General features: G+C 36.1%; 2 protein-coding genes across 4 annotated transcripts in view; one reads left to right on the top strand and one right to left on the bottom strand.

The window, feature by feature from the left end:
- LOC107663882 (potassium voltage-gated channel subfamily H member 8-like) overlaps positions 1 to 15,395 on the bottom strand; it is a 120,262-nt gene extending 104,867 nt beyond the window's left edge. The window contains exon 1 of the mRNA XM_016454265.1: positions 15,091 to 15,395. Coding sequence (XP_016309751.1) covers positions 15,091 to 15,166 — 76 coding nt within the window. The 5' untranslated portion in view covers positions 15,167 to 15,395. The remainder of the gene's footprint in view (positions 1 to 15,090) is intronic.
- Positions 15,396 to 17,997: 2,602 nt separating this feature from the next.
- Positions 17,998 to 26,704, top strand: part of LOC107663883 (isocitrate dehydrogenase [NADP] cytoplasmic-like) — a 10,273-nt gene continuing 1,566 nt past the window's right edge. Inside the window, exons 1-6 of one of the 3 annotated variants that reach the window (XM_016454266.1) lie at positions 17,998 to 18,064; positions 20,293 to 20,422; positions 23,760 to 24,051; positions 24,252 to 24,357; positions 24,778 to 24,955; positions 25,276 to 25,427. In XM_016454266.1, coding sequence (XP_016309752.1) covers positions 18,031 to 18,064; positions 20,293 to 20,422; positions 23,760 to 24,051; positions 24,252 to 24,357; positions 24,778 to 24,955; positions 25,276 to 25,427 — 892 coding nt within the window. In that variant the 5' untranslated portion in view covers positions 17,998 to 18,030. Of the gene's footprint in view, positions 18,065 to 19,188; positions 19,368 to 20,292; positions 20,423 to 23,189; positions 23,248 to 23,759; positions 24,052 to 24,251; positions 24,358 to 24,777; positions 24,956 to 25,275; positions 25,428 to 26,704 lie in introns of those variants that run through there. The other 2 variants (XM_016454267.1, XM_016454268.1) reach the window with 2 other exon arrangements.

The raw sequence follows: 26,704 nt of genomic DNA, 5'->3' as shown, positions 1-26,704 counted from the left end.
TGAAAATCTAAAAATGCAGAAAGTTTCCTGTAAGGGGTAGGTTTAGGTGTAGGGCGATAAAAAATACGGTTTTATAAAAAACATTACACCTATGGAATGTCCCCACAATTCACAAAAACAAACCTGTGTGTGTGTGTGTGTGTGTGTAAGAAAGAGACAGGTTTTCTTTTTGGCCCTTTCAGCTCGTTCACTCTTGTTCTTCAGTCTCCAATTAAAGAAGACAGCCTGCTGCTTTCAGATAGCACAAGGCCAGAGAGAGCACAGCACCTCAGATCTGACAAATGCACATAGAAACAGATCTGGAGAACAAACACATCTGCAGAATTGGGCAGAAAGCCAAGACAGACACCTCAGGCACATGTTGCTGAGGTTCATGAAAAGTATTAAACATGCTGTGTGTGTATTTGGGAATGTTTACTTAACTATACTTTGCCAACAAAATCGCTCTTTGGGGATGTACTTCATGGTAAATACTAAGAATAATGTTTTTATTCTAAAAATATAAAAACCATTGTAATTATAATTATCTTTATATAAAACAAATTGAAGTCTAAAATATGTCCTCCTTTTAGACACTGTAGGTAAATGTGTAGGTGTGTGTGGTATCTTGTGAAAACCCCATACTGACCAGTTTTAATCACTCCTTAATCTTAAATGTAATAAAATATATAAATATGTTATAAAAACAGTTTTTTGTTGTTTGAACTATGTATTGAATAAATATATTAACATTTATACACACATATATATAGTATATCATATATATGCTATGTCTATTATAATAGGTTAATATCTATTATAAAACATGTTTATGTAAGTACAGCTACAAAATGGTACATCATATCACGTGAGCATAATAAAAAGCTACTATAATGTTTACATTAACAGATATTATCGTCATTAAATGTAAAACAGTAAGGAATATGATCATTGAGGCTTTTGAAGGTCAGTCTCAGAGACTTTTTAATATGCTTTCATCATCAATTTCCTCTTTTTAAATGCTTTTTATGTGCATTTATTCTCATTTCTAAGTGCTTTGAATAAGAGTCTGCTAAATGAACAATACGTAATTGTAATTGTTTGAACCTTGTAAGACCAGACTTTCAGTCTATAAAACTATATTATACCATATGTATATATAAAAAAGAAGAGCTTCCACATCATAATAGCACATTTGAACATACTAAAGAGCTACAGTATGTTTATGTTAGTGGACCTTATCATCATAAAACAATAAGGAATATGATCATTAAAATTATCAAAGCCATCTTACAAAAGAGCAATAGCCCCATTCAAGGGGAACAAAATTCACCAAAGGTCTTTAATAACTAGCTGTCATTTTTGACATAAACGCAGTGTTGATACTGGCACAAGCAAATACAATCGAGCTCCAAATGTCTATGTCATTCATAAATGATTAACATTAAATAATTCATGCTGTCTGGGGACCAATGCCGCTACTGGGCATTGCTATAAAATGTGAAGTCTTTATAGTGACTGGCTGCCTTCAAGGAAATCATAAAACTGCACCAGAGAATAGTGATGTGTAAATATACACACTGTGTGGTCATTTTATACTGGAACAAACACTATGACCTCACCTGAATACATACACACAAACAAAACCTATAGGCCAGCAACTCGTCCAATTCATGCATAATAAACACACAGTGATGCTTAATATGAACATACAACACAGCTGCACAATAAAATCTCTGTCTACCGAGTGTCTTTAAAAGGGCACTCTTGTTTGATGTGCTCTCATAACGCAGCTAGAACTTTATAGTTTTTACCAATAAACACTGCAGTTAAAGAGCAGAAAGCGTTCATGAGTGGAAAGTCAAACTCGTTGAACATGCAACCTGACCTGACCGGTACACATTACAAACCCTAATAACTCAGCTAATGTGCAACCTTGATGTGATCGGTTCAGGAAAGACTCATAAATAGAGGAAATTATCTAGGAGGAACATTCTTCCTGAATCTCTCAGACAAAAAGGATTGTGTTTGTGGGAGTTATAGGCACATTAATGTCCAAGAAGTTGATTTTTTTTATTATTAAAGCTAGCAGATTTCAACTTATTTTTTTTTTCTTTTTGTATTTGAAGGTCACATTAAAACGGTCTCAGAGGCTTTTTAATATGCATTCATCATTTATTTCTTCTTTTCAAATGCCTTTCATGTGGAGTTATTCTCATTTTTAAGTGCTTTGGATAAAATGTAATTTTAATTGTTTGATCCTTGCCCCAAGGCCGAACTTTTAAACTATGAAAATCTATTATACAATTTTTAATTAATGTATGTCATATCATAAAATATCATACAATTTCAATATTTATATGTGAAAATTATTCACAAACTTTGACTGTGCCTCAGAAGCATCATTTCTATCTTGACCAACAATATTTTGAACAATAAAATAATGTAAATATGTATTGTAAATATCATGTAAATATCCATATAGTAGGATACATATTTATATTATTCTTTTATATATATATATATATATATATATATATATATATATAGTGCATCATTTCAGGTCAAGCTGAAATTTTTTGTTTAAATGTGTATATTTAGGATACATAAATGCTAACTACAAAATTGGTCTTAATGAGACAATGGAGAGAAAAAAAAAAAGTTAAAAATGGAAACTCTACCACCATCATTTGCACCACTAAATTCTATTTAAAAATATAAAATGTGATGTGTGATTTAATGAAAATGACACTGTGGGGGAATACGTTTCATTAGTTGCATAATACTATGCATAAACCACACATTCAAAACAACCTCAACAGGACCACGGACAGCGACATTAGGCCACACACAGGCTATGTGCTTAATTCTGTGTTTATCCTTCAATGAATGTAACCACATAATTCAATTTTTTTAGAACTATATTGTGTATGCGGTGATTAAAACCCTGCTTTGGCTCAATTAGCGTTTGCATAATTAACTGCAAGTTTCTTTTTGTGCATTCAGACCTGGAGCAGAGGAACAGAAGTCTGCATGGCAGAAGCATATCTTCTTCAAAAATCTAAAGCAAAGCGATGATCTTTGCAGAGCTGTCGGGCTTCGCAGGGTCATTCTCTCCAGCGAGCTGGTGTGTGTATTAAGGAGAAACAGTTCACGGCACATTCAGCCCTGATGGAGCTGAGGATATTTAATCAAGCAAATTCCATCTGCTGCGGTAAGCGTCTGCCCGTGTTCGAAGAGGGGCCAATTACTGACTGATTCGACGAGGCCCGGCCACAGCGAGACACGCAGAAGCGAAGGAACAGCGAGCGCTTAGCCAAGGCTTAGTGGTTTTTCTGCAGTTTACTCGCCACTTAAGGATGGCCAAGTGATTTCTAATTCTATTCTATGAAGTTTGAGTCATCAGTAACGTTGTACAGCTCTGGAAATATTTTAGAAAAATGAATCCCTTAACTTGCTCCACGTGCCAGGTGTTTGTTACGAATCCATGCACACATAAAACACATGTAGATTTTAGACACAGATAGATCTTTTGTATCACAGATGACTGTTCAAGCATGGATTATTCTGTCTAAGGGAGCATATTTACAAGACAATTTTTCCTTTAAACTTAATCACATCCTTTAACCCTTTCCTTTTATGATTTACACCTAATGTCATAAGAATAATGGCACAAATATTCCCTCCAAACAGAAATAATGAAAAACTGATGCCTTGAAGCAAGGAGGAATTACTCTCAAGGAGTAATTCGCTGCTACAGCTAATTAGTACTTCAGTTTGAGGGCCTGACATGATGGCTCATGTCATTCAGAATAACACATTGCCATGGGTCTGCAGAGGGGTGTGTTGAGTGAGGGATGCAAAGCAAGGGAGCGTGGGTAGTGAAGGCAGGAGATGCCTGACATTTGGTTCAATGCCTGACATTTAATTCAAATCAACAGCAGGTTATGTTACGTAACACATGTCTCTTGAACATGGCAACCTGTGTAACTATTAATGACAAGCTAAAGCGAGGAAAATTACCCTCTGAAACACACAACAGACTATCACCTCTGTATCCCCTGAGAGTTTAACTTATTCAGACAACACTTCACACAATCTTCAATGCATCATTTCACTTACTAATAAGTGACGGTCATGTGTGACCGTCATATGAATGTCATTTTATTGATTACATTAAATACCAAAATTGTGATTGTGAGTGTGATATTGCTTTATATCATTCAGTAGACAATAAGTTAATATTAAAGGACTAGTTCACTTCCAGAATAAACATTTCCTGATAATTTATTCACCTCATTGTCATACAAGATGTCTTTCTTTCTTCAGTCGAGAAGAAATTAAGGTTTTTGAGGAAAACATTCCATAACAGTGACCAACAGGTTGAAGGTCCAAATTGCAGTTTCAATGCAGCTTCAAAGGGCTCTACATGAGCCCAGCTGAGGAATAAGGGTCAAGACAAGCATTTGTGGTTTAAAAGTATATAAGTTTGTATTTTTTTGGGGGGGGGTGGGGGGGGGGGGATGACCGATCGTTTCACTAGATAAGACACTTATTCCTCGGCTGGGATCGTGTAGAGCCCTTTGAAGCTGCACTGAAACTACAATTTGGACTTTCAAATCGTTGGCCACCATTGAAGTCCATTATATCAAGAAAAATCCTGGAATGTTTTCTTCAAAAACCTTAATTTCTTTTCGACTGAAGAAAGAAAGACATGAACATCTTGGATAACATGGGGGTGAGTAAATTATCAGGAATTTTGTATTCTGGAAGTGAACTAAACCTTTAATATATATTTCATATGCAATAATGCCAGATACTAGTCTGTTTTTTCTCTGGAAACAAAAATAAAGTCACAGTTGAGTTGTTGCGTGTCCCTGAGCAACACACAGTAGTGGCATTTCATTCCTGAATGAATCAATGTTTCAAAAAGAATTGGTTGAGTGAATAATTCAGTGACTCACTCATAAATACAGTTACTTGATAAGTTCCAGAATGAATCAGTGTTTTTTGAATGAATTGGTTGAATGAATGACTCAATTAATCGTTTATAGGGACATGCATTTACATCGCCACCTATTGGTGTATTGATGTAACCTGCAGAAAGAAGCAATTGCAAATCCTAACAACAGCTCTTCTGTGTTTTGCTTGTTTGGAGACATGTAAAGACATCTGTTTTCACAAATGGTTAAAAGTCCCATTGCTTTAGGACTGTACATCATCATTTTTAAAATCTTCTTAACAAATTCTAGGATCGTTAAAGTGCTTTACTATCCTGTAACAAGCTCCTTATGTGAGAGATCACCTGTAAATATTGCCAGTGAACCGCTGTGCTGTTATCGCTCTTGTGGATGACGGTGACTTTGATCCTGGATGACAAACCTGCAGTTGTCACTGCTACTTTTCCTGTCACCTCAAACACCCCTTTCCGGATCGTTCACAAATACCTCCCTCCACCATCTGTGAAGAAGCAACTTGAATCACAAGGAGACGCAAGCTAAAAACAGAATTTAACAGGTGCAGGTGTAATAATGTAAATCTAATATAATTGTACACTGCAATTATGTGCATATTTTGTAGAATATGAATATTGATATAGGCAGACTGTTGGAAGAATATTTATGTTTAGATGTCATTAAACGTGTTAAGCGGAACTGAAGTAGACTTAATCGATTTGATGAAATTATTAATATTTTTTTTATATATATTTTTAAATAATTTTCACTTTTGGAGCTGTATAAAATAATGTCTTGTTTTAAAAAAGGAAAGTTGAAGAAAAACAGATGAAATTTCAGCCAAGATACCAAATCCATCTGGTGGTACAAAGTTAAACCAATAGTCATGACCTTGAATATTCTCTCTCCCTCAGCATTCACAGCCCTAGGCATGAAAGAGCTTCAGAAGTTTTCATACATATGGATTCGTTGTGATTCAACGAAGCATTGCCTAGTAGAGCCAGGTTATCCCGTAGTGCCTGGAGACCCTGAAGTGCTTCCAAAGTTCTTCTCTACAAGCCTTTGATTTGTTTTCTTCAGTGCTCCCATCAATGACTGACACTTGGTTAATAGATAAAAAATTTGGACATGGTTAAGAGCCTTTGTTTGAAGGAAATCCGCAACATTGCATTGCATTAGCTTCACAATTTAATGTTATTGGTCCCTGAGAGATGTTTTTAAGGCTTCTGCTGCACTTTGACATGCCTCTAACTTTTGTAATATATCTAGATAAGTCAGCAAAATGCCTCCTGGAGTTTGTGCAAAATGTGCATGCTAAAATGAACCACTAAAATGTCAAAACAAGTAAGTTAATCAAATAATCTCTACATAGCTTATAAAAGCAGCAAAGTATGAAGTTGTGACATTGTAACATAAAAGTTACAGTAAACAAAAGAGGATGTTGTAATCTTGATATTATATACAGTAATCTCCAGCCCTGGCCCTTTTTTGTGAATGCAATATACAGGATTGCTTATTACAAAAAACAAAACAAAAAAAAACTTAACTTCCTGCAAGGCTGAAGTCAGATTGCCAAAGGCATTAGAATCACTGCAGTATCATAGTAATTAGTCTCATACCACAGTTTACGGTTCCGTTCTGAAGACAGCCTGCTGGTTATTTTTTATAGTTTTAATGCCATAGACTTTGCTCTGAATTAATTACATTGTACGGCATCAGATTGCCACAGTAAATGGAACCCTTTATTGATTAATTAAGGAAGTTTTGTCAGTGCGTTGCCAATAGACCAGTGAAAAGGAGTTCATTAATTCAAACCAATTAGAGTCACTGCAAACTCTAACTGTCAACAGAATTCCGCCTGTTGCACGACATGTTCGCATGTGTTAGTGTTTATGTAAGTGTCATGATGTTAGAGAATTTTTTTGGAGAATTACACCACACAGCAGGCTCAGTGTCTCTCAGTTTCATGTTTGCTTTCTCCACTCAACTCTGTCTCTGACTCTTCGTATATAATGACAGCATGCATTTAGTGAGATTTAGCCTTGTACCCAGTCAATTAATACAAGACACACTGACATATAGATAGACAGATTCTTTACTGGATTACTGGAGAGAGTCTTATATATATATAAAATACTATAGAAGATTTTCATCGCACATTCATGTAAAATTATATGAAAATGAATTGAATGTGACTTAGGCAGTCAACTCTGCATTTTTTAATTAGTGTTTTAATTTTGTGTTATTGGCTATTCTTGCAGCATTCTGCCTGCAGAGTCTGTCCTGAGTGCTTGTGCAATCGAGTGAATTTTTGGTTGTTTACACGTAGACCTCACATTCATAATACACAAAGGGTTCTGACAGGGATGTCAATTTTGAAGCTTCGCGTGTTGCCACAGAAGAAGGCTCTATGCGACTTGTCTCTCAGGTCATTCACAGCCTGTCTCTCTCTGTTTCTCTCTGAATTGTTGTCTCACCGGTGGCCAATATTTTCTTGTCTTCTCTTTATAATGAGGGGCAGATTGTGCCTAACCATGGAGCCAGTACACCACCCTGGGGGAAAACTCTTAGCCACACACACAAAAAAAACTAGTAAAACTAGCCTTCCACTTAGACGTCATCCTAACTTCATGAGACAGCCGTAGCTTGTGCTGAATTACCTCGAAAACACCAAACGGACATTTCAAGATACTGCTGTTTACCAATACCCTGTCTCCTTCCATAAATGTAGCCACTGCAACCCTTACAAAAATTCACCATGGTAACAATAGTTTCTGGCAAAACTTCATATAGTTTCTGTGCTGACCAGCTCATGTCCGGTTGCTAGTTGGATTCTACCAGTGATAGATATTCTCAAACACACATCATTTACTGTAAATCCATCTCATTTGTGAACTAAAAATCAATGTTGAGCACTGATTGCTACGGTCTTCTGTAACCTAGGGTATTCTGAATAGTTGCCTTATAGCTACTAAAGCTACTAATGAGCAGCCCAAAGAAAGCCTGTGAAAGAGCAGGGCCGTGCAGAGACCTTTGGAGGGGCAGGTGCTCAAAGTATAAAAGGGGCACATGGAGCACGGCTTTTAATAGGGCTGTGCTCCTTGCTGAGACATGTATCGAAACGGATGCTTCTGTATTGATAGCAGCAAATGCCGTGACACAGTTTTGAAAAAGAAACACAGAACAGAAAAGACAAGTTTAAGTTTAAAAGTTAAATAAAAATTTCTTTGCACGAGCCTTTATAAACCGATCATAAAATTGTCATTAGGAAAATATTGAACAAAAATATTATAGCCCCTTACTGCAGCTAACCTTACTTCCACAGGCTACAAGTGACCTTTGAGTCTCGTTCAGCAAAATTAACGAATCTTTTTTCGAGCCATTTCGTTCATTTCATTCATTTTAGCAAAATATAATTAAAATGGTACGTGTTACTTCCCTAATACGTCTACTACTTACGCAAACGTTGATTCGAGAGATGAACTAATCAATTCTCTTTCCGGCTCTGACTGCATTGGTTAAACTTATGGGGCTGTCACGTGATGAACGAACGACTCAGAAAAAAACAGAAGACTCGAGAGATAAACTAATCAATTCTCTTTCCGGATCAGACTGCAGTGGTTAAACTTAAGGGGCTGTCACGTGATGAACAAACGACTCGGAAAAACCCGAAGACTCGGGAGATGAACTAATCAATTCTCTTTCCGGCTCTGACTGCATTGGTTAAACTTATGGGGCTGTCACGTGATGAACGAACGACTCAGAAAAAAACAGAAGACTCGAGAGATAAACTAATCAATTCTCTTTCCGGATCAGACTGCAGTGGTTAAACTTAAGGGGCTGTCACGTGATGAACAAACGACTCGGAAAAACCCGAAGACTCGGGAGATGAACTAATCAATTCTCTTTCCGGCTCTGACTGCATTGGTTAAACTTATGGGGCTGTCACGTGATGAACGAACGACTCAGAAAAAAACAGAAGACTCGAGAGATAAACTAATCAATTCTCTTTCCGGATCAGACTGCAGTGGTTAAACTTAAGGGGCTGTCACGTGATGAACAAACGACTCGGAAAAACCCGAAGACTCGAGAGATGAACTAATCAATTCTCTTTCCGGCTCAGACTGCATAGGGTAAGCTTATGGGGCTGTCACGTGATGAACTTTCAGAAGATTAACTTTTCCCTTCTTTATTCTTCATAACCCGAGAATGTGGCGACACATACCTGGGGTTACACCGCAGGAACGGTGCAGTGAAGTATAGTTTGAAAGGCTGCGCGTTCGGCTGTATGCATACACTGTGACAGCTCACCAGTAGCGTTCAAATGACGAAAACACACACAATTATGTCAAAATGCGCGGTTTTGGCGAGTTACCTTGTAAACGTAGTCTTAAATGAGTTACAATGTCTTAAATGACCGTAAAGAGTTGGGAGAAAATCGGATATGTGTCAGATCCGCGTCATATGCATCAGGTTTTAAAGAGACAGCGCTGATTTTAAAGTGAAACCTGCTGAAGTCTGTCAGTTGATGTATATCAGAACAAAAGATAAAGAGAAATCCTTGGACTGTTCTAGTCGCTGATTAACATTTGTAGCTTGAATAAAGATTACTATGTATAGTTTATGCATATATAATATAGTTTATGTGAAGATTGTTTTAAAATCCCTTAAATTAAAAGTTGTTATATATTTCAGAGCCTATTAAATGTTTAAAATAATGGCTTTCAATTATACTGTAATGTTGAATGGCTATAATTAATAGGGAAAATTGAGGGAAAATGCACCAGCAGGACAAATTAAAAACATTGTAATATGTTTAGTCATTGTAGTAGTAATAACAGCCTGTTTTTGCAAAAAGAGTTTCATGGCCGGTAAATTTTATCATGTCACCAGCCATTGGCAGGTGTGGCAAAAAGTTAGTTTTAGGCCCTGAATATAAGTATACAAGCACACCGCTCCGCTGAGAACTCCACTTACCGGCAGCCGCGGACGTTATGAAAGATGGTAGTGCACTACATTAAAGGTGTCTGAATGTGAGGGATAGTCCCTGATGAGATCGTCAGGTGAAAGGTCATCATCATGTGGATAATTTTATTTACGACTAAATTATAATTCATTCATTTTACTAATAGTTAGATTGGGCAGGCCTTCACAAAATGGCGTTTAATTACAAAAAAAAAAAATTGCCTTGACAAAAGGGCACTTTGGGCATCAAGGAGAAAGGGGCAGGTGCTCAAGCACTTATCGCAGCCCCCTCTGCACGTGAAGGAGCAGACCCGACTGCTTCACACAGTCAAAATGGATGACTGGAACAAATACAGAAGGGGGGTCTCCAGGAGACTTGATATGCTTAAGTGAGAGAAGTGTGTTTGAGTGTGTTTGAACAACTTACACACACACAGAGAGACATACAGGAGCCAAGAAAGGGTCCATCTGGTGAACAAAATTAATATAGACGATTCACTAATACAAGGACTCGCTGGCTCGATTAGGGTATTTCTGGCACCATGAGGACTGACCAGAACACAGAGCTATGAAATATCTGATATCTTATACATTTGCTGAGCTATATTCAACTAATTACTAAATGCATACTGTTTAAAAGTTTTAAAAGTGTTAATACTTTTATTCAGCAAGGGCACATTATAATTTTTTTTTATTATTATTATTATAACATGTTTTTCTTTCAGATAAATGCTGTTCTAAATGCTGCTATTCATCAAAACATCCTGAAAATGTATGATGTTTCCACAAACAAGTAGCAAAACTATTTTAACATTGATAATAAGAAGAAATGTTTCTTGAGCACCAAATATTAGAAAGATTTCTGAATTTCATGTGAAAGTGAAGACGGAGTAATGATGCTGAAAATGCAGCTTTTCCTTAACCTATTTAAATCAAAAAAATAAATTACATTTAAATATATTAAATAATATTTCACAACATTCATGTTTTTTGATTTTGATCAAACAAACTAAAAAAGTAATATATTTAAAATACACTTGTTTCATACTAAGTATAGTTCAAATCTATTAACATATTTACTGACATATCGCTCAATCGATATTCCGATAGCATAACTTTATTTGGAGTATCACTTGTGCATAATGCACATTTCTTAATATTAAGCCTAAAATGTGTTTTAATATCACTACTGACGAGGATTATATGATCTTTGAATAATATCTGTCTTTAAATGCAAGATATTTAAAGTGTACCTAAAGTATACTTGCAATAGTTCCACTTTATACTAAAATATACTTCAGTATGTCTTTAGTTGGACTTCAGCATTACTTCTGCACAATGAAAGTGCATTAAGTACAAATTAGTTGTTCCATTTTAGCAGACACGTTTAGTATACTAAAAGTGCAATTGCAGGGTTTTTTAAGTATGTAAATAGGCCTGTGTAAATTAATTTGTAGTGTACTTAGCATGAAATAAATGTATTTCAATTTTTTCACATTTTACTATATTTATTTTTCACTCGGTAAGGCATCCTTGGTGAAAGACTTCTTTCACAAACATTACCAAAAAAAATAAAAAATCCTACCAAATACAAACTTCTGAATAGTATTGTGTATTACATATTAGGTACTCATCAAAAGGCCACAAATCAAGTACACATTAGCTTCTGCCAAGAAGAGAAAGTGATTTTACATGTTTACGTACGTGTACGTGTGTGTGTGTGTGTGTGTGTGTGTGTGTGTGCGCTCGCAACTGTGTGACTAGACTCAGTCTATGGCTCACTCTGGTGTTTTGTTCAGTTTCTTTCTCATCTGCTTTGCAGATTTAAAAAACGCTCAGACAGGCTGAGATGAATTCTTGACACTGGCGGCTGTTAATGATGATGACTGCACTCGGTTTGCTAGGGGGTGTGTAATTAGCTGTGTGTTCGGTGAATGGAAAGGCCTGCATATATTCTGTCTGAAATGTGCTGAATGCTCTGAATGAATGTTTGATTGAATATGGATGACAAAGACCGAATCACATCCTTTTTTTTTATTCTCTTCGGATAGCTGGATTTAGTTAGCTCATATCGAGAATGTGCAGCGAGATGTGATGTCTAGGGATCAACACATCTCTAGCAGACGGAGGACGGTCTGTCTGACATCTTCATGCTCAAGAGGACTAATATATGTAGACAACAACAACAAAAGTCTATCTTGCATGGTTGTAAGGTCAGTCAGTATAATCTAGAAAGACAGGGGAATTATAAATGCATACTAGCGCTGGAGCGATATCCCTTAGAGCTAGGGTTAACTTATTAACCCAATACTAATTACTATCAAAGTTTTATTATTTCTGAGGGTAAAACAGATATTTATAGCCAACAAACATTAAATAGCCACAAAATAGGCCTAAACTGAAAATTAGCAGATGGTCTAATTTCCATTTATTAGCAACATATATAGTTTTTTTTTTTTTTTTTTTTTTTTAAAGCTATAGCTATGAGACTATAATACAGGTCACATTTAGCTTTGTTGAGTAAAATAACAAATGACGCTTCTTTTTTTCCTGTCATTACCTCTGGCAAGCAATGCTCTCTGTGGCTGAACGCTGTCTGACTGCTTGCGCTTTTTAGCATTTTTATTCATGTTCAGATGAGTGGAAGGACAGATAGTTTCTATGTTACACAACTATTTTTTTAACTAAGTTCTAACTTTTAACTAAGTTCATATTTTTCACAGCTTATGCTGTATATTTCACTATTTGAATAGCATTATAATAAAAAACAAAAGCTCATATTTTTACAGCTTATATAGCTTATATATTTTACTATTTCTTATATCATCATTGTGATAAATTCTTAGTATAATAATATAAAAAAAACATATGATCAATATTGTATCTTACTGGCCTCTTAATACCATTTTCAGAAGAATCATATTTCTAAAGATTGATCCGGTCATCCCTAATGCATACTCTCCAAATATCAGCCACAATAAAGGCTGATTCCATCACTTCCTGTTAGAATGTGTGAATGTGAGGAGCCCCAGAGCATTAATAATGACATTAATCAGTGTCTACTACAGCAACTATGCCCTCTCTCTATGGGCCTGTCTTTGAACTCCTCTCAAATGGGAGTACGCCAGCAGCACAAAATTCTCCTTTCTCTCCTTTTCTCTGCACAGCAAAATCCCCCGAGTTAAATCAACGGGACAATATGTACTCTGAGCAGAGTTGATTTAACTCTGGGGATTTTGCTGTGTGGCATCAAACAGCAGAATAAAACCTTTGATAGTACATGTCCCATTGAGTTTAAATGCAGCTGATCCCAACCATGAACGAGGCGATAAAGTGGCAAATGATAATATGAGTTCTTGTCTTTACCAGCTCTGAGCGAAGAATCTCCAGAAGGCGTTTTACTGTAGGCTTTTATTCCAGTTCTATTTTCTATTAACAGTCATAGGAGTCCTTCTCTAAAAGCAGTCCCCCTCTGTGTTTATATATTATCGCTGATGATCAGTTAAAGATAAAAGCAAGTGGTGTTGTGATCTAGAGGTTGCACACATCTGCTAATAAATTGATAGTGTTGATAGTGATGAACCTTTGAGTGATTTGTACAGCCTTTCAATTACCAATCCAGATCTTTAAAGGAATATTCTGAGTTCAATAGAAGTAAATGGGGCCAATTTTTAGAGGATTTAAAAGCAGAACTGTAAAGTTTATAATTTTCCAAAAGCTGTTCAATTAATTCTTCTGTTAAAACTAAAAAGCTGAATAATTTTAGTTATTCTTGGGGTTACAGGGTTTATGGCATTCCGTTGTCACGGCAACAAAGTTGCACAATTTAAACAGAAAATGTTAGTAAGCATTTTTTTCCACATCTAAATGGTATTAACCTGATGCATATTGTTTATGATTTTGGCTACTATTGAAGCTGTTTGTTTTAACATTTACAGATAAGTTCCATTGCAAGCACCCCACTATATACTTTATTTTTTTAAAGAAGAGTGGAAATTAATTTAATTTTTGTGGTAATCAACATTATGCCACAAACGCTGTCAATTCAGCTTAGTTTGAACTTAACCCAGAGTATCCCAGAATATTAAACTAGACCACTGGACAGACACATAGTTTTGGACATGAAGCTGCATGTTAGTGACCCTCTATCCACCTACACACCAACAGCTCAGCCGGACAGCACGCAAGTTACTCATCCCTTCTGTTCAAAAAACACATTACAAATCAGCTAGATCTCCACACACTCACTCTGTGTGGCTTTAGATGAAAGATCGGCCTAAAGAATGGGAAGGGAGCTCAAAAGTGTGTCTTGTCACACTCATCTGCAGCACTGGAGTAGTGACAGACGCACCTGTTTTGCTCTTTAAAGGATTTTTGTCCTCTTTCACCCCCAGTGAGCCATCCAGATGTCAAGTAAAATTTATTCTTAAAAAAACACTGTTAAATCTTATTACTTTGCTTCTGTTCCTCAGATTATGTAATTATTTGAGATGCCGAGAAGAAAATGAGACAAAATGTACTAGGGATGCCAGGGAACAGATCACACCACAGAACATCCAAAATAAGCAGATATGCAGCAACCTGAACTCAGCAAGACACGGAAATTAAACTATAAATAAATAAGATTTATTAAGTACAATCAAGAACTACCCACAGCTCAGTGTTGCACAATACCTGTAGCAAACAAACATGGACATTAACTTTAATTCAATACCAAGATGTAACGTATTTTATTGTAGTCTATATAAATATGTTTATATATTTAATGTATTTTAATATATTTATTATATTTAAATATAACTATGTTTGAACTTTTTTACAGTTTGCTTAAATTGTCCTGCAATGTGACAAGTACAAATATTCCATGCACTCTTCTAATTATATGAGGCCATAAAACTGCGTGCGTGCGTGCATACTTATAAAATATTGTCCAAAATACTTTTAGCTGTAGTATGCCAGTATGACTGCTGTCACTGGTTACCCTGAACAATGTTACGAGACAATGACCAACCTGCTACACGAAAGGATTTCATATGTCCACGCCGCGCGTGCATTAAGAGCTTACAACTGTTCCATTTTACGCACTATTGTAAATAGCTTCGGGTGACTGTTAAATTTGCCCAAAACACTTAGTATTTGCATGCGACACTTTGGTGAAGGAACGGTAAGTTGGTACGGTCTGCGCACTTACGGGTGCCATCGAAACGGGTGGCGATGGTGTCGAGGAAGGTGTTCTGCGGGGCCAGCAGTCCTCTCATCACAGGCATCCTGGTGCGGGTCGACTGCGTCCTCCTCCCACCTCTGCGCCCAGCAGGGCCAGTGGACTCCTGCTCAGCCCCGAACCCGGGTAAGAATCGGGATGTTCCGGGCGCGCATCCTAGACCCTGCAGGAGCGCCCCGATCCGTGATATGCGCGGCTCCACTTTGGCAGTTCAACAGTGACCATATCCTTTACCAAAAAGCCCACATATCTGCCTCACATCGTGTCATAAAGAGGACAAAAATCCCAGTACGTGTCTTTGTAAGTCAGGTGCTTGGAGATGAGATGAACCTGTGCGTAACGGCAGCGCTGGAGACCAGAGCTCTGACTGGTGAGGCGACTGCGCACTGATGCCGTGTGGACTCCTGTGGCACCACGATCCTTCCTCTCTACATACTGGCTTTCTCTAGTTGCTATAACCAGCAGGTGTCACGTCACGTGGTGAGCAACCTGGTACGGAGGCTAGAACCCTTGTACTAGTTGTCTTTTTATTAAAGATTTAAAAACAAACCAAATTTTGATTTTGTAAGAAATTAGATTGTTTTCACGAGAAAATACTTAGTGACTGTGGAAGGTTCTTACCGTTTACTGATTTTACACATAAAAAGTGAGATTTTTTAATTCAAGGGTCAGTAAAATAATGATCATTTACTGGATCTAAGTTATAAAAAAAAATACATTAAAATCACTTGAATAGTCTACACCTCGTTGATAATAAACACATCTGTCAAGGTGGTGTAACTGTAACTTTTTTAAAGAAATGATGGCATGAGTATTTGAGAAAAATGGTTTTCTTAAAAAAAAAAACACTACTAATAGAACTTCAAAAATACATATTTTATACCTTTACAACCATGTTTAAAATATAATTAACTGCATATAGTAACATTGTCTGTTAATTCACAGTCCAAGGCAAGTATTTTAGTACAATGTAGACGATTAAATTTAAAAATATATATATTGTACAAAATGTAAACGTTTTTCAAAAATGGACGCAAAGCACTTGTTCTATGAGTAGATGCCTCCTTTTTTATCATGTCCAACATCATTTGTCATCGATTCATAAATCAAACAGTATAACTATTTGCAAGAGTGTTTTACTACTATCCCTGACTATTTCTTTTAGATTTAATTTTGTACACGATCAATGTGTTTGTGGTCAATAATAATAGAACAGAATAATAAGGGAAAAGAGCTTTATTGTAATTTTTCTCCAGTGTGGTAGAAAAAAATAAATACAGTGTCTCCATGGAACAACCTATAACAAGAAAAACAAGTGAATGATATGTAATTTGACACAGGCAATAAATAAAATTTCACAACTCACCACTGAGGTTAAAACACAGTAGCTCAAAGTATAAAAAGAGAAGAAGGAAAATAAGTAATATACATGGCAACATTTTGTTATTTTTCTTCTCAAAGTTAGTGTCTTGTTTCGGATTGAAAAGGCTCACACTCTCAAACCTAAAGTTTAATGTCACCTTGGCCTGCAGACTCACATTCCGGATGCCCAAAATATTCCAAAGGACGACACACTTACTAGGGATGGGCGTATCGATCCAAAGTATCGACATATCGATACTGACGCAAGTATCGAAAGTATCGATACTCAAACAAAAAAGATCGATACTAAGGTGTGTTTTATTTACCAGTGATTTTGTTAATTCAACAACAACAACAAAAAATAATGCGTACAATATGCATTGAATTGGACGAATAACCTTTGTTAGCGAGTAATTGTGTAGGATATAACTATTTTCCTGCTCATCTGAACACGCAAATGTTGCAAGACAGAACCAATCAATCACAGAGAGCGTTCACTCACTGCTGACAGTGCATTTAAACAGGGCTGCTTTTCCCAAAAGTATCATAAGAAAGCATTAAAGCTTTTGGGAACGGCAGCCCTGAACAATGCTTATCAGAGGACAGAAGGACAGAGTTATTTAACAATAAACAAACTGAAATTGTAGCCTACATAGTTTGTGCAATTACAGTTATTTAAATTGAACGTTGAAAGATAATATTGATCATGTTCTATTCTGTAATGTTAATAGAAATCATACACTGTCAGAATAAAAAGGTTGCATTTTATGCATGCAACAGCCTTTCAGCGTCAGTCCCTTATGAAAATGAACCGTTTTACTAAAGTGACCATAGTTCAAATGTAGTATTTATAGATTTGAATCATGTGTAAACAAAAAAACGTATTTGAACCATGTGTAAACAAAAATATAACCTAATAAGTTACAATTAAGGCGTATTGAATGTTAAAATGCGTTTTAAACATAAAGTTAAGTGCTTATCATTACCCATTTTACTCTTAGTAATTTAATAATTTCATAAATTTCATAATTTAAAAGTTTAGTTCAGAAGTATCGAATCGGTATCGATATCGACGATACTGCCTTGAAAAATATCGGTATCGTATCGAAAACAAAATAAGTGGTATCGCCCATCCCTAATACTTACAGACTTGTAAAAGATATTAGGCCACAGATGTAATGCAAAACACTTGTGTCCATTCTGTTTCATAGTTTGCAACTTGACTTATCAGGATTCCTTTGCCATGTCTTGCATTGCTATAAAAATATACAAAATAAATAAAAGGCCGATTTCAAGTATGCTGAACCATTACAGTAAACACCGGCATAAAGGACAAAATATTGTGGCAGTCACAGGGGACTCTTAATAACAAACGAAGTGATGGAATTATTGCGACATCTGCCGGTAAATCTGAATTCTGCATTCACACAGGAGATGCCAAACGACTGCTCAGTGCTCACTTTCACTCCCTTCCTACACACAAACTCAGAGGATAAGCAAACCGTTTCAGCACATGAAGAGCAGTGCTCGTGAAGGTGGATTGAGAATATGGACTGCTCAAGAAACAGAATGCGTTTTGGAGGTTGGGTGAACCTGTATATATCAGTCTTGCCTGTATCATCTTCTGTTTCATCTGCTTTTGTTGGTGAAGATTTGCAGGAGGCATGGAAACTAGAAATCACCCATATATTATGTGCGCAGGGGAAGGCTGGAACAAAACCAAATCATTAACAGTTTGGTTTATGAAAATTGGCATTGGTATCGCGCTTATTCTGTTACTTTTGGTGGCGTCAAGACGCACTTTTATGACGCGGTAGTACCAATTCACTGCATACTTGACAAAACGTAATAATGTTAAATAGAACGCAGAACTGGGTGCGTTAAAAGCAAGGAAGAAGGACTGGCTTTGTTTGAAATATGATAAAAGTGAGTAGAATTGCAGAGAGGGTGTCCAAATAGGCGGGGCTTATGGTTCCAAATAATATTTTAGTTCTAAATAATAATTTCGGTTTCAACTCTTAATTGTTTGTTTTCAGTTCGATGTCTATTAAAGTCCTCCGTGTCATTCATTATTCATCTGTAAACTATTGGTCATCATACTGCTACCAAAAGTAACGCATTAGTCACGTGGTAATTGTTATTTTTCTCGGCGTTGATGAGAATGCACGAATCACAGTTCTAAATTAATGGATTAAGGCATATTCTATTGGGAGAAATACAAAAATGTTTTTCCAAAAAAATAAAATGCTTCACTAAACACAAAACTTAATACAAATCCAAATTGCAGCAAAACATAAGTGCATAAAATATAAATAAATATATGAAAACAAATACAACACGGGTTTATCATCAAAATATTATAATATGAATATGAATATATATATATATAATACTGATTTATTCAGTCATTAAATCAAAGTCATTTTCTTCACTTTTTTACAATTGAAATAAAATGACAAAAAATTAAGAAATTTTCCTAATTATTGCCCATTTTATTTCAGTAATAAAAAGAGAAGAAAATTGATTTGTGATCCTACAGTTCAAGGAATGGGCCGCATTTTTGAGCTGCATAGCGTCTCCTAGAGGAAGACAAGTGTCTGTCCCAATGCAAACAGCTATTATCCAGAAACATATGCCTCCCAATAGCGTGCATAATGAAGGAGGGACTAGTCGTTTAAGTGTAGTTCCGTATTCTCTTGGATTGGTGGAGGATTATCTGATTGAAGAAGTACGTGTATGAGCAGAGCTGGGGAGAGCCTATGCTATCCGCTCAGCTGATAGGAAACAACGCCTTCCAAGACGAGTCAAAAAGCCTTTAGCCTCCATAGGACACATCAACCATCTGATATCTCTCCATTTACTCCAATACAATCTCAAAAGAAAAGGTAGGCGTCGTATATTGAGTCGCGATCGTTCAAAATAGCCAGTAAATCACATTACAGTCGTTGTTTGATTTGACGTTTCCTGTAAAGTGCTACCTACCGGTATGCTGAGCATTATGGAAGAATAAACACTGTTAAAGTGATACATTCATTAGAGAAGACGCAAACATGGGTTTTGAAACCTCGGTGGTCATAATATATAAACGACATATTTAAAGAATTGTTAATGTTGCATTATTATTTTTTACTACAAATCGTACAAAGGTTCGTCTAAACCTTCATTATGACTTTTAATAAAACATGAATGTAAATGTGCAAAACAGGATCTCACGCGGCTGTATTTGACCTTTGTCCTAATTGTTTTGTTACATAACCAGTGCCAGTTGGAACTGCAATAAGATGTTGAAACATTTGTTAATAGTGACACAATTGATGCGATACACCGAATCTCTCATGGTGAATAAAAGACCTGTGTCATCTATATTACACAATGGCTGCCTGTCTGTCAGGTGCTGTTACTTTAGTTGCATAAGAATAGCTGGTGTCTCTCACAAAAGCTGGTACATCAGTACAGAGATGGTAACACCATAATGATTGTACTTGCATAGTAGTTCAGGGTACTTAAAATAACAGCATGTCCTTTTACCATGTCCAAAAATACCATAGTATTACCATGCGCATCTGAAAAACTAAGGTGTTAGTATAGCCATTTATGAAAAACCACACAAACTACAGACTTCTAAATCTGAGATTTGTGCTTATTAGTCTGCAGGCTCAAAACTGCTGTTCGTTAAAACAGGTTTAAGGCAAAAATGCCGATTCACTGGTTGTGTAACTTTTCTCAATGGAATCTAGCCTATTCCTCCTTCAGGGAGTAAGTACTGACCCTACTATACATCTTAACATATAACCGTCATTGGTCTTGCAGGGTCCAAAATGTCTCAGAAGATCAAAGCAGGTTCTGTGGTCGAGATGCAAGGTGATGAGATGACCAGAGTAATATGGGAGCTCATAAAAGAGAAACTAATTTTCCCTTATCTGGAGCTCGACCTGCACAGGTGAGATTAAATGTGTGTGAGATTAAGTGTGTGTGTGTGTCACGTTCACAGCAGGTGAGCATTTCTCTCATTATATCTGATTTCCCTTGTGAATACTCGGGTTTAAACCTGTATGATAATCTGATTTAATGTCACTTTGCTGCCAATTAGTCGTTTCATACCCATAGCGCTAATGTTAATGCCATATTAATAATTTTTGCAATATGAAATCATTTTGAAATAATTTGTAAACTCCTTTCAAAATCTTTTTATCTATATTATAAAATAAATAATATTGTAATTATATATAAAATTATTTTTTATATATAATTAAATTATATTTAAATATAAATAATAAATAATTTAATGTTAATTTTATTTGTTACATTTTTTTATACTGATATTGTAATTTAATAGTTTTCAATTAGTTTGATATTTATAACCAATATAAACTTGCCACATACTTATTTTATTGACATAACTGAACATTACTAGCAATAATCATGCCACTGAGCAGGTTCCTGTCAAGTTTTACAAATATGACATTTCCTGTTGTACAGATGTGGTAATCCTCAAGGCCAAAGGGAAATGTTATCTTCCCATAAGTTAGCACTTTTATTACCTAACATCACTTTCTGTGCTTTTCTGTGTTATGAATTGTCAGCATCTGTACTTTGAACTTTATAGGTTATGGTTTGATCCGAGTTGCTCTTTAACTATAAAGACCTGCTTTTTTGTTAAAAAATAAATCAAGTATTTAGCATTGTGCATGAACTTGACCTAGAGGTTTGAAGAATAGTTGCAAGGTAAAAAGTCGGTCGGTTATTGGGCTGATAAGAGTATTATCAGTATGTTAGCAAACAAGGTGTCGTCACTTAAGGGGGATCTCTTGACGCCTGTCCATTCAGTCACTTCCACTGAACTTTGGACTGGTCTTTGAGCTTGTATCGTAAGATTGTTTTTCGTATGTTTACTTGTCATTTGTGCTTTTAGTTGCATTGCTGAATGCCGTCTTTGCATCGCAGGTTTGCATTGATGGATTGAACTAAGTCTGTGGCAACTCTTAAAAATGTATGTTAAATTGTTTTGAAGTCCTCTAGCGCCACCAGCAGTTTTTCAGAATCATTAACGTACCAGGGAGTGGAAGGAAAGTGAGTGAAAGGTCACAGCATACTCAACACAATAGTGAGGACACGGAACAAGGAAAGTATGGGAAAGTTCCTCGCCCCGCTGGCAGTGCTGTGTTGTAGCTCAGGGATGCTCTCTCCAAAGTGTGTGTTAAGTCTGTCATACTCTTTCTAGCTAGTTGTAGAGTCTCTGTGAGGACGTCTTCATTAGTTCAGTCACGCATATGCAGAACAGATGAGGCCTTTCATTTGCTTTCAGCTGCTCAGAGCACGAGTGAATTTAAATTAGTGTGGAAATTTTTATTTTGAAGATGTATGTCTATTCAGTTTTGGTAGCTGGAAATCACAAAGCATCTACTGAGTGTTATTCATTACCATATAACTGGGCCCACACAGAGTCTGTGCCTTAGAAGTAGCAGAAATTATATATATGGAGATATGTATAATTTTGATATGTATATTTTCTTCCACCCACTATGTGTTTAAGTATCTTGATTTTAATTGTTTTTGATGGGTTTAAGTCAGTTTTTTCTATCTTTTGCTGTAGTGTGTCAGTAGGAAATATCAGTTTTACATTTCTAAACATTCATTTTGCCATTAATTGTAATCTAGTGAGATTTTTGTTTGCACAAGGAGTCTGACAACAGCCAGTGCTCCACACAGAGATCTGATCTCATCATCATCCAGTCTGTCTGGAATGACACGAAGAAACAGGATAAAGTGAGACAGACTAAATCCAGAAGAACTGTGGCAACGTCTCCAAGACGCTTCAAGAGACCTACCTGCAAAGCTACATGACAAACTATCCACAAGTGCACCTAGGGCAAAAGCTGCTTTAAACGCACCAAATGTTGATTTAGAATAGAAGTGGATTGATAAAGAAAATCTATTTATGACATTATTTTTGACAGCATTTTTAGTGCCTAAAACTTTTAACGGTACTGTAGCATTGCAGGTAGGTTTCTTGAAGCATCTTGGAGACGTTGCCACAGTTCTTCTGGATTTATTTATTAACAATTCTGCTCTAGCTTCTAGTCCCTAGTCTGCTCTTAGTTTCTCATCTAACACCATATTTAAATGCTTTTTGCAGAATTCCACAGATTCTTGCCCCTATGTTTAGAGAAGGTGTAAACACATGTAAACTACTACTTACAAAATCAGTCAACACTGATTATAATAAAAATTCTGCTTTGTAATCACAGGAATAAATTACATTTCAAAATGTATTCAAATTCAAACAGTTATTTTAATTGTAATAACATTTTGTCTGTTTTATCACAGTAAGAAATTAATTGTTCTGTTTCAGTTCACTAGATTAGACTAGACACTAGATCATTATTTTGTTAATGATGATAAATTAATAAATTAAGTATAAATAAAATGATTGACATTGTCAATGAATGGGGTAAATCTATGGAATACTTGTGATAAGGAATTAAAATTATGTAATTCACTCTGCAAATTCAAGAAAATGTATAAAAATAAGGTGATAAATAATTATATGACTCGGTATCAATAATTGTGAATGTAATGTTACAATATTGAAGTAATAGCTGGAATGTATTTTTTGTTATGTTGTTTTGAATTATGTATGTACATTTGGGGTAATGTTTATGTAACATGTTTATCTTGTATTTTTTAGTGAAAAGTGTCACTCATCAGTTAACTGTGTACAAAGGGTAGGCATAATAAGCAAGGCTTCAGCCTACACCTTTTTCGGTAATTATGTTTATTTATTTATTTTGTGAAAAGTTGTCTGTGAGGACCGAAATAAAATGATTGATTGATTGAACAGTGTGACTTTGTGCTACATTACCATGGCACTAGTTTCCCATCGACCTCATTTAAAGCGTGCCATGGGATGCCATCTGTCTGACTGGTAGCATAGTGTAATGTAGTTCTGAGTCCAACATCACCAATTTGGCTTCCACTGTGAGCTAGGTTATAGGCTTTTATTTTTTTTAATTTTGGATGTTTTTATAGTAAAGTGTAATGTACAGTAAGCAGAAAAGTAGGGACTCAAAGCAGCTCATAGGTGTACTACGGTTATAAGCTATGAAATGCATTTTCCCATTTCCATTTGATTCAACATCAGTAACATTTTCTAGAATAATAGACCTTTGTAATTATTTTTTGTCCACTAAAATGTAATTTGCAATAAGAACATCATAGAATGGGTCACATAGTTTAGCAAAACTCATAAAGTTTCTATTTTGCTCTCTGTGTGGTAGCTATGACCTGGGAATGGAGACCCGTGATGCCACTGATGACAAGGTGACTGTTGAGGCAGCGGAGGCTGTGAGGCGCTACAACGTTGGCATCAAGTGTGCCACCATCACTCCTGACGAGAAGCGCGTGGAGGAGTTCAAGCTCAAGAAGATGTGGCGCTCTCCCAATGGAACAATCCGGAACATCCTGGGTGGCACTGTGTTCCGAGAGGCTATTATCTGCAAAAACATCCCCCGCTTGGTTCCCGGCTGGATCAAGCCTATAATTATCGGCAGGCACGCACATGGAGACCAGGTAAGGAGCTCTTACTCATTAGAATATCTGTAATTAAGCCTAATTGTGAATTTGTTCTGGGTTGTTTGTGTCTTTTATCATACTTTCTGCTGTTTTATCAAAGTTCACATTATACCTAAGCAATCATTCTTTAATATCGGTGAAATCACATTACAGGTACAAGGTCTCCTGAGATAATCTGTCCTTTTCGATTTTAACAGTACAAGGCCACAGATTTCGTTGTTCCCGGTCCTGGAACAGTGGAAATGACATACACACCTAAAAATGGAGGAGAGCCACTCAAGTTTGTTGTCCATGATTTTGAAGGTAGCCTACATTGATTCAAAATTTCAGTTGGAAGTAGTAAGTCATAGATTTTGCATACTATTTTATGAACACTGTGAATTCGGACATACTATTCTTTTCACATACTGTTTTGCACCTACTTTATAGTCAGGAAGTATGTGATTTTGAATGCAGCCCTTCTGTATGTCAAAGATATCTAACTGTCTCTGTATGGTGATGTCATCACAGTGGACTGTCACCTGTGAGAGCATTGAGCATGTTTGTCTTGTCAGTGTTACAGTATGAGGCCACATGGCCAGATTAACACTGTCCCGGCTCTGATTTGATGTTTGATTTGAAATTATTGGAACATAGCCTAGTTGTTTCTAAATAGAACTGGCACAAGCATATACGTTTTTAGACCAGGTTTTCTTGACAGTATGTGTGATTATGTATGTTTAGGTACTGGTGGAGTTGCTCTGGGGATGTACAACACAGACAACTCAATCCGGGACTTTGCTCACAGCTCTTTGCAGATGGGGTTGAACAAAGGCTGGCCGGTGTACCTCAGCACCAAGAACACCATCTTGAAGAAATATGATGGCCGTTTCAAAGACATTTTCCAGGAGATCTATGACAAGTGAGTCCTCAATTGAAATGGGTGTTTTATGAACTGTCACTGAATAAATTCCCCCTGGTAATCAATCTAGTTACACAGGGTTTTTTGAACGCAATAAAATGAGTCCAAAACCACCTGTTATAAATTTCATTTTACAGTCTTACATGTAAATCAATAAAAAAATGTCCTTAAAAGATTTTCTGGCATCAAAGTATAAACATCATAATCCCATATGCCCACATTGCATAAGATGAAACAATGAAAAGTAAATTCAGAAAAGAAATGATAAAAGAGCATTCTGACACAGTGTGTGTGTGTGTGTGTGTGTGTGTGTGTTGCAGAGACTACAAGGCTCAGTATGAGGCCAAAGGCATCTGGTATGAGCATCGGCTGATTGATGACATGGTGGCTCAGGCCATGAAGTCTGAAGGTGGGTTTATCTGGGCCTGTAAGAACTATGATGGAGATGTGCAGTCAGACTCTGTAGCTCAGGGTGAGTAAATCTGCAGTAAAATTACAATTGATAATCATCTTTTGCACCCCACCAATGCCAAAACTTTGTCTGAAAACAGTTACCTGAATTAATTGTTTAGCATTGAACACACACACACACGGAGGATAAGCTCAATGTATACTACTGTTCAAAAGTAATAAGATTTATTTCATTTAAGTATTTATCCATTTATTAATTTTTTTTAATTAATGCTTTATCCAGTATATTAAAATAGAAAACAGTTGGAATATTACAGTTATTACTGTATTTTGATCAAATAAATGAAGCCCTGGTGAGCATTAGAACTTTTTTTCAACTTTTTATTGTGTGGTAGTGTATAATTGTGTTAAAATTTGTTCAAATGTCTGCATGTTTTCGTGGTGCTTGGTGTGAATCTGCTTTAAAGGATTAGCTCACTTCCAGAATAAACATGTTCTGATAATTTACTCACCCCTATGTCATCTAAGATGTTCATATCTTTCTTTCTTCAGTCGAAAAGAAATTAAGGTTTTTGAGGAGAACATTCCAATATTTTTCTCTATATAGTGGACTTCAGTGGGAGACAACAGGTTGAAGGTTTAAATTTCCGTTTCAGTGCAGCTTCAAAGGGCTCTACATGATCCCAGCCGAGGAATAAGTGTCTTCTGTAGTGAAATTAATAAAAATGATTAAAAAAAAAAAAGTCAACATTTGAAGTGGATCAAAAAAGTTAACCAAAGTTGTCCTAAGACAAGAACGCATTTTGGTTTTAGGACAACTTTGATGAAAGGTTTTGATACACTTCAAATGTTGACTACTGTATACTTATATGGTGTTTATAATGTGAACGTGCAAAGAAAGTCAAAAGCCCTTCACAAAAAAAGGTAAAACAACAATATTGGGTGATTTTGAAGTTGGAGGAGAAAATTAGATTTTTTTTCGCCCTACCCTACCTTTTTGAACCAGACTACACAGATGAAGAATTAACCACACGTGACCATTCCAACGTGATTACGTAATGTGTGAAGTGCACTAGTGCAAGATGAGCATTTGTGGTTAAAAAGTAAATACATTTTTTTTTTTTTAGAAAATAGCTGAACGTTTTGCTAGATGAGCCCTTTGAAGCTGCATTGAAACTGCAATTTAAACCTTCCACCTGTTGTCTCCCATTGAAGTCCACTATATGGAGAAAAATCCTGGAATGTTTTCCTTAAAAAAACCCTTAATTTCTTTTCGACTGAAGAAAGAAAGACATGAACATCTTGGATGACATGGGGGTGAGTAAATTATCAGGAAAT

This window comes from Sinocyclocheilus anshuiensis, unplaced genomic scaffold (genome assembly GCF_001515605.1).
Source record: "Sinocyclocheilus anshuiensis isolate Anshui unplaced genomic scaffold, SAMN03320099.WGS_v1.1 scaffold976, whole genome shotgun sequence".
NCBI classification, from domain to species: Eukaryota; Metazoa; Chordata; class Actinopteri; order Cypriniformes; family Cyprinidae; genus Sinocyclocheilus; species Sinocyclocheilus anshuiensis.
Note: the sequence above shows the minus strand (reverse complement) of the source record. Positions and strands in the feature narration are given on the sequence as shown.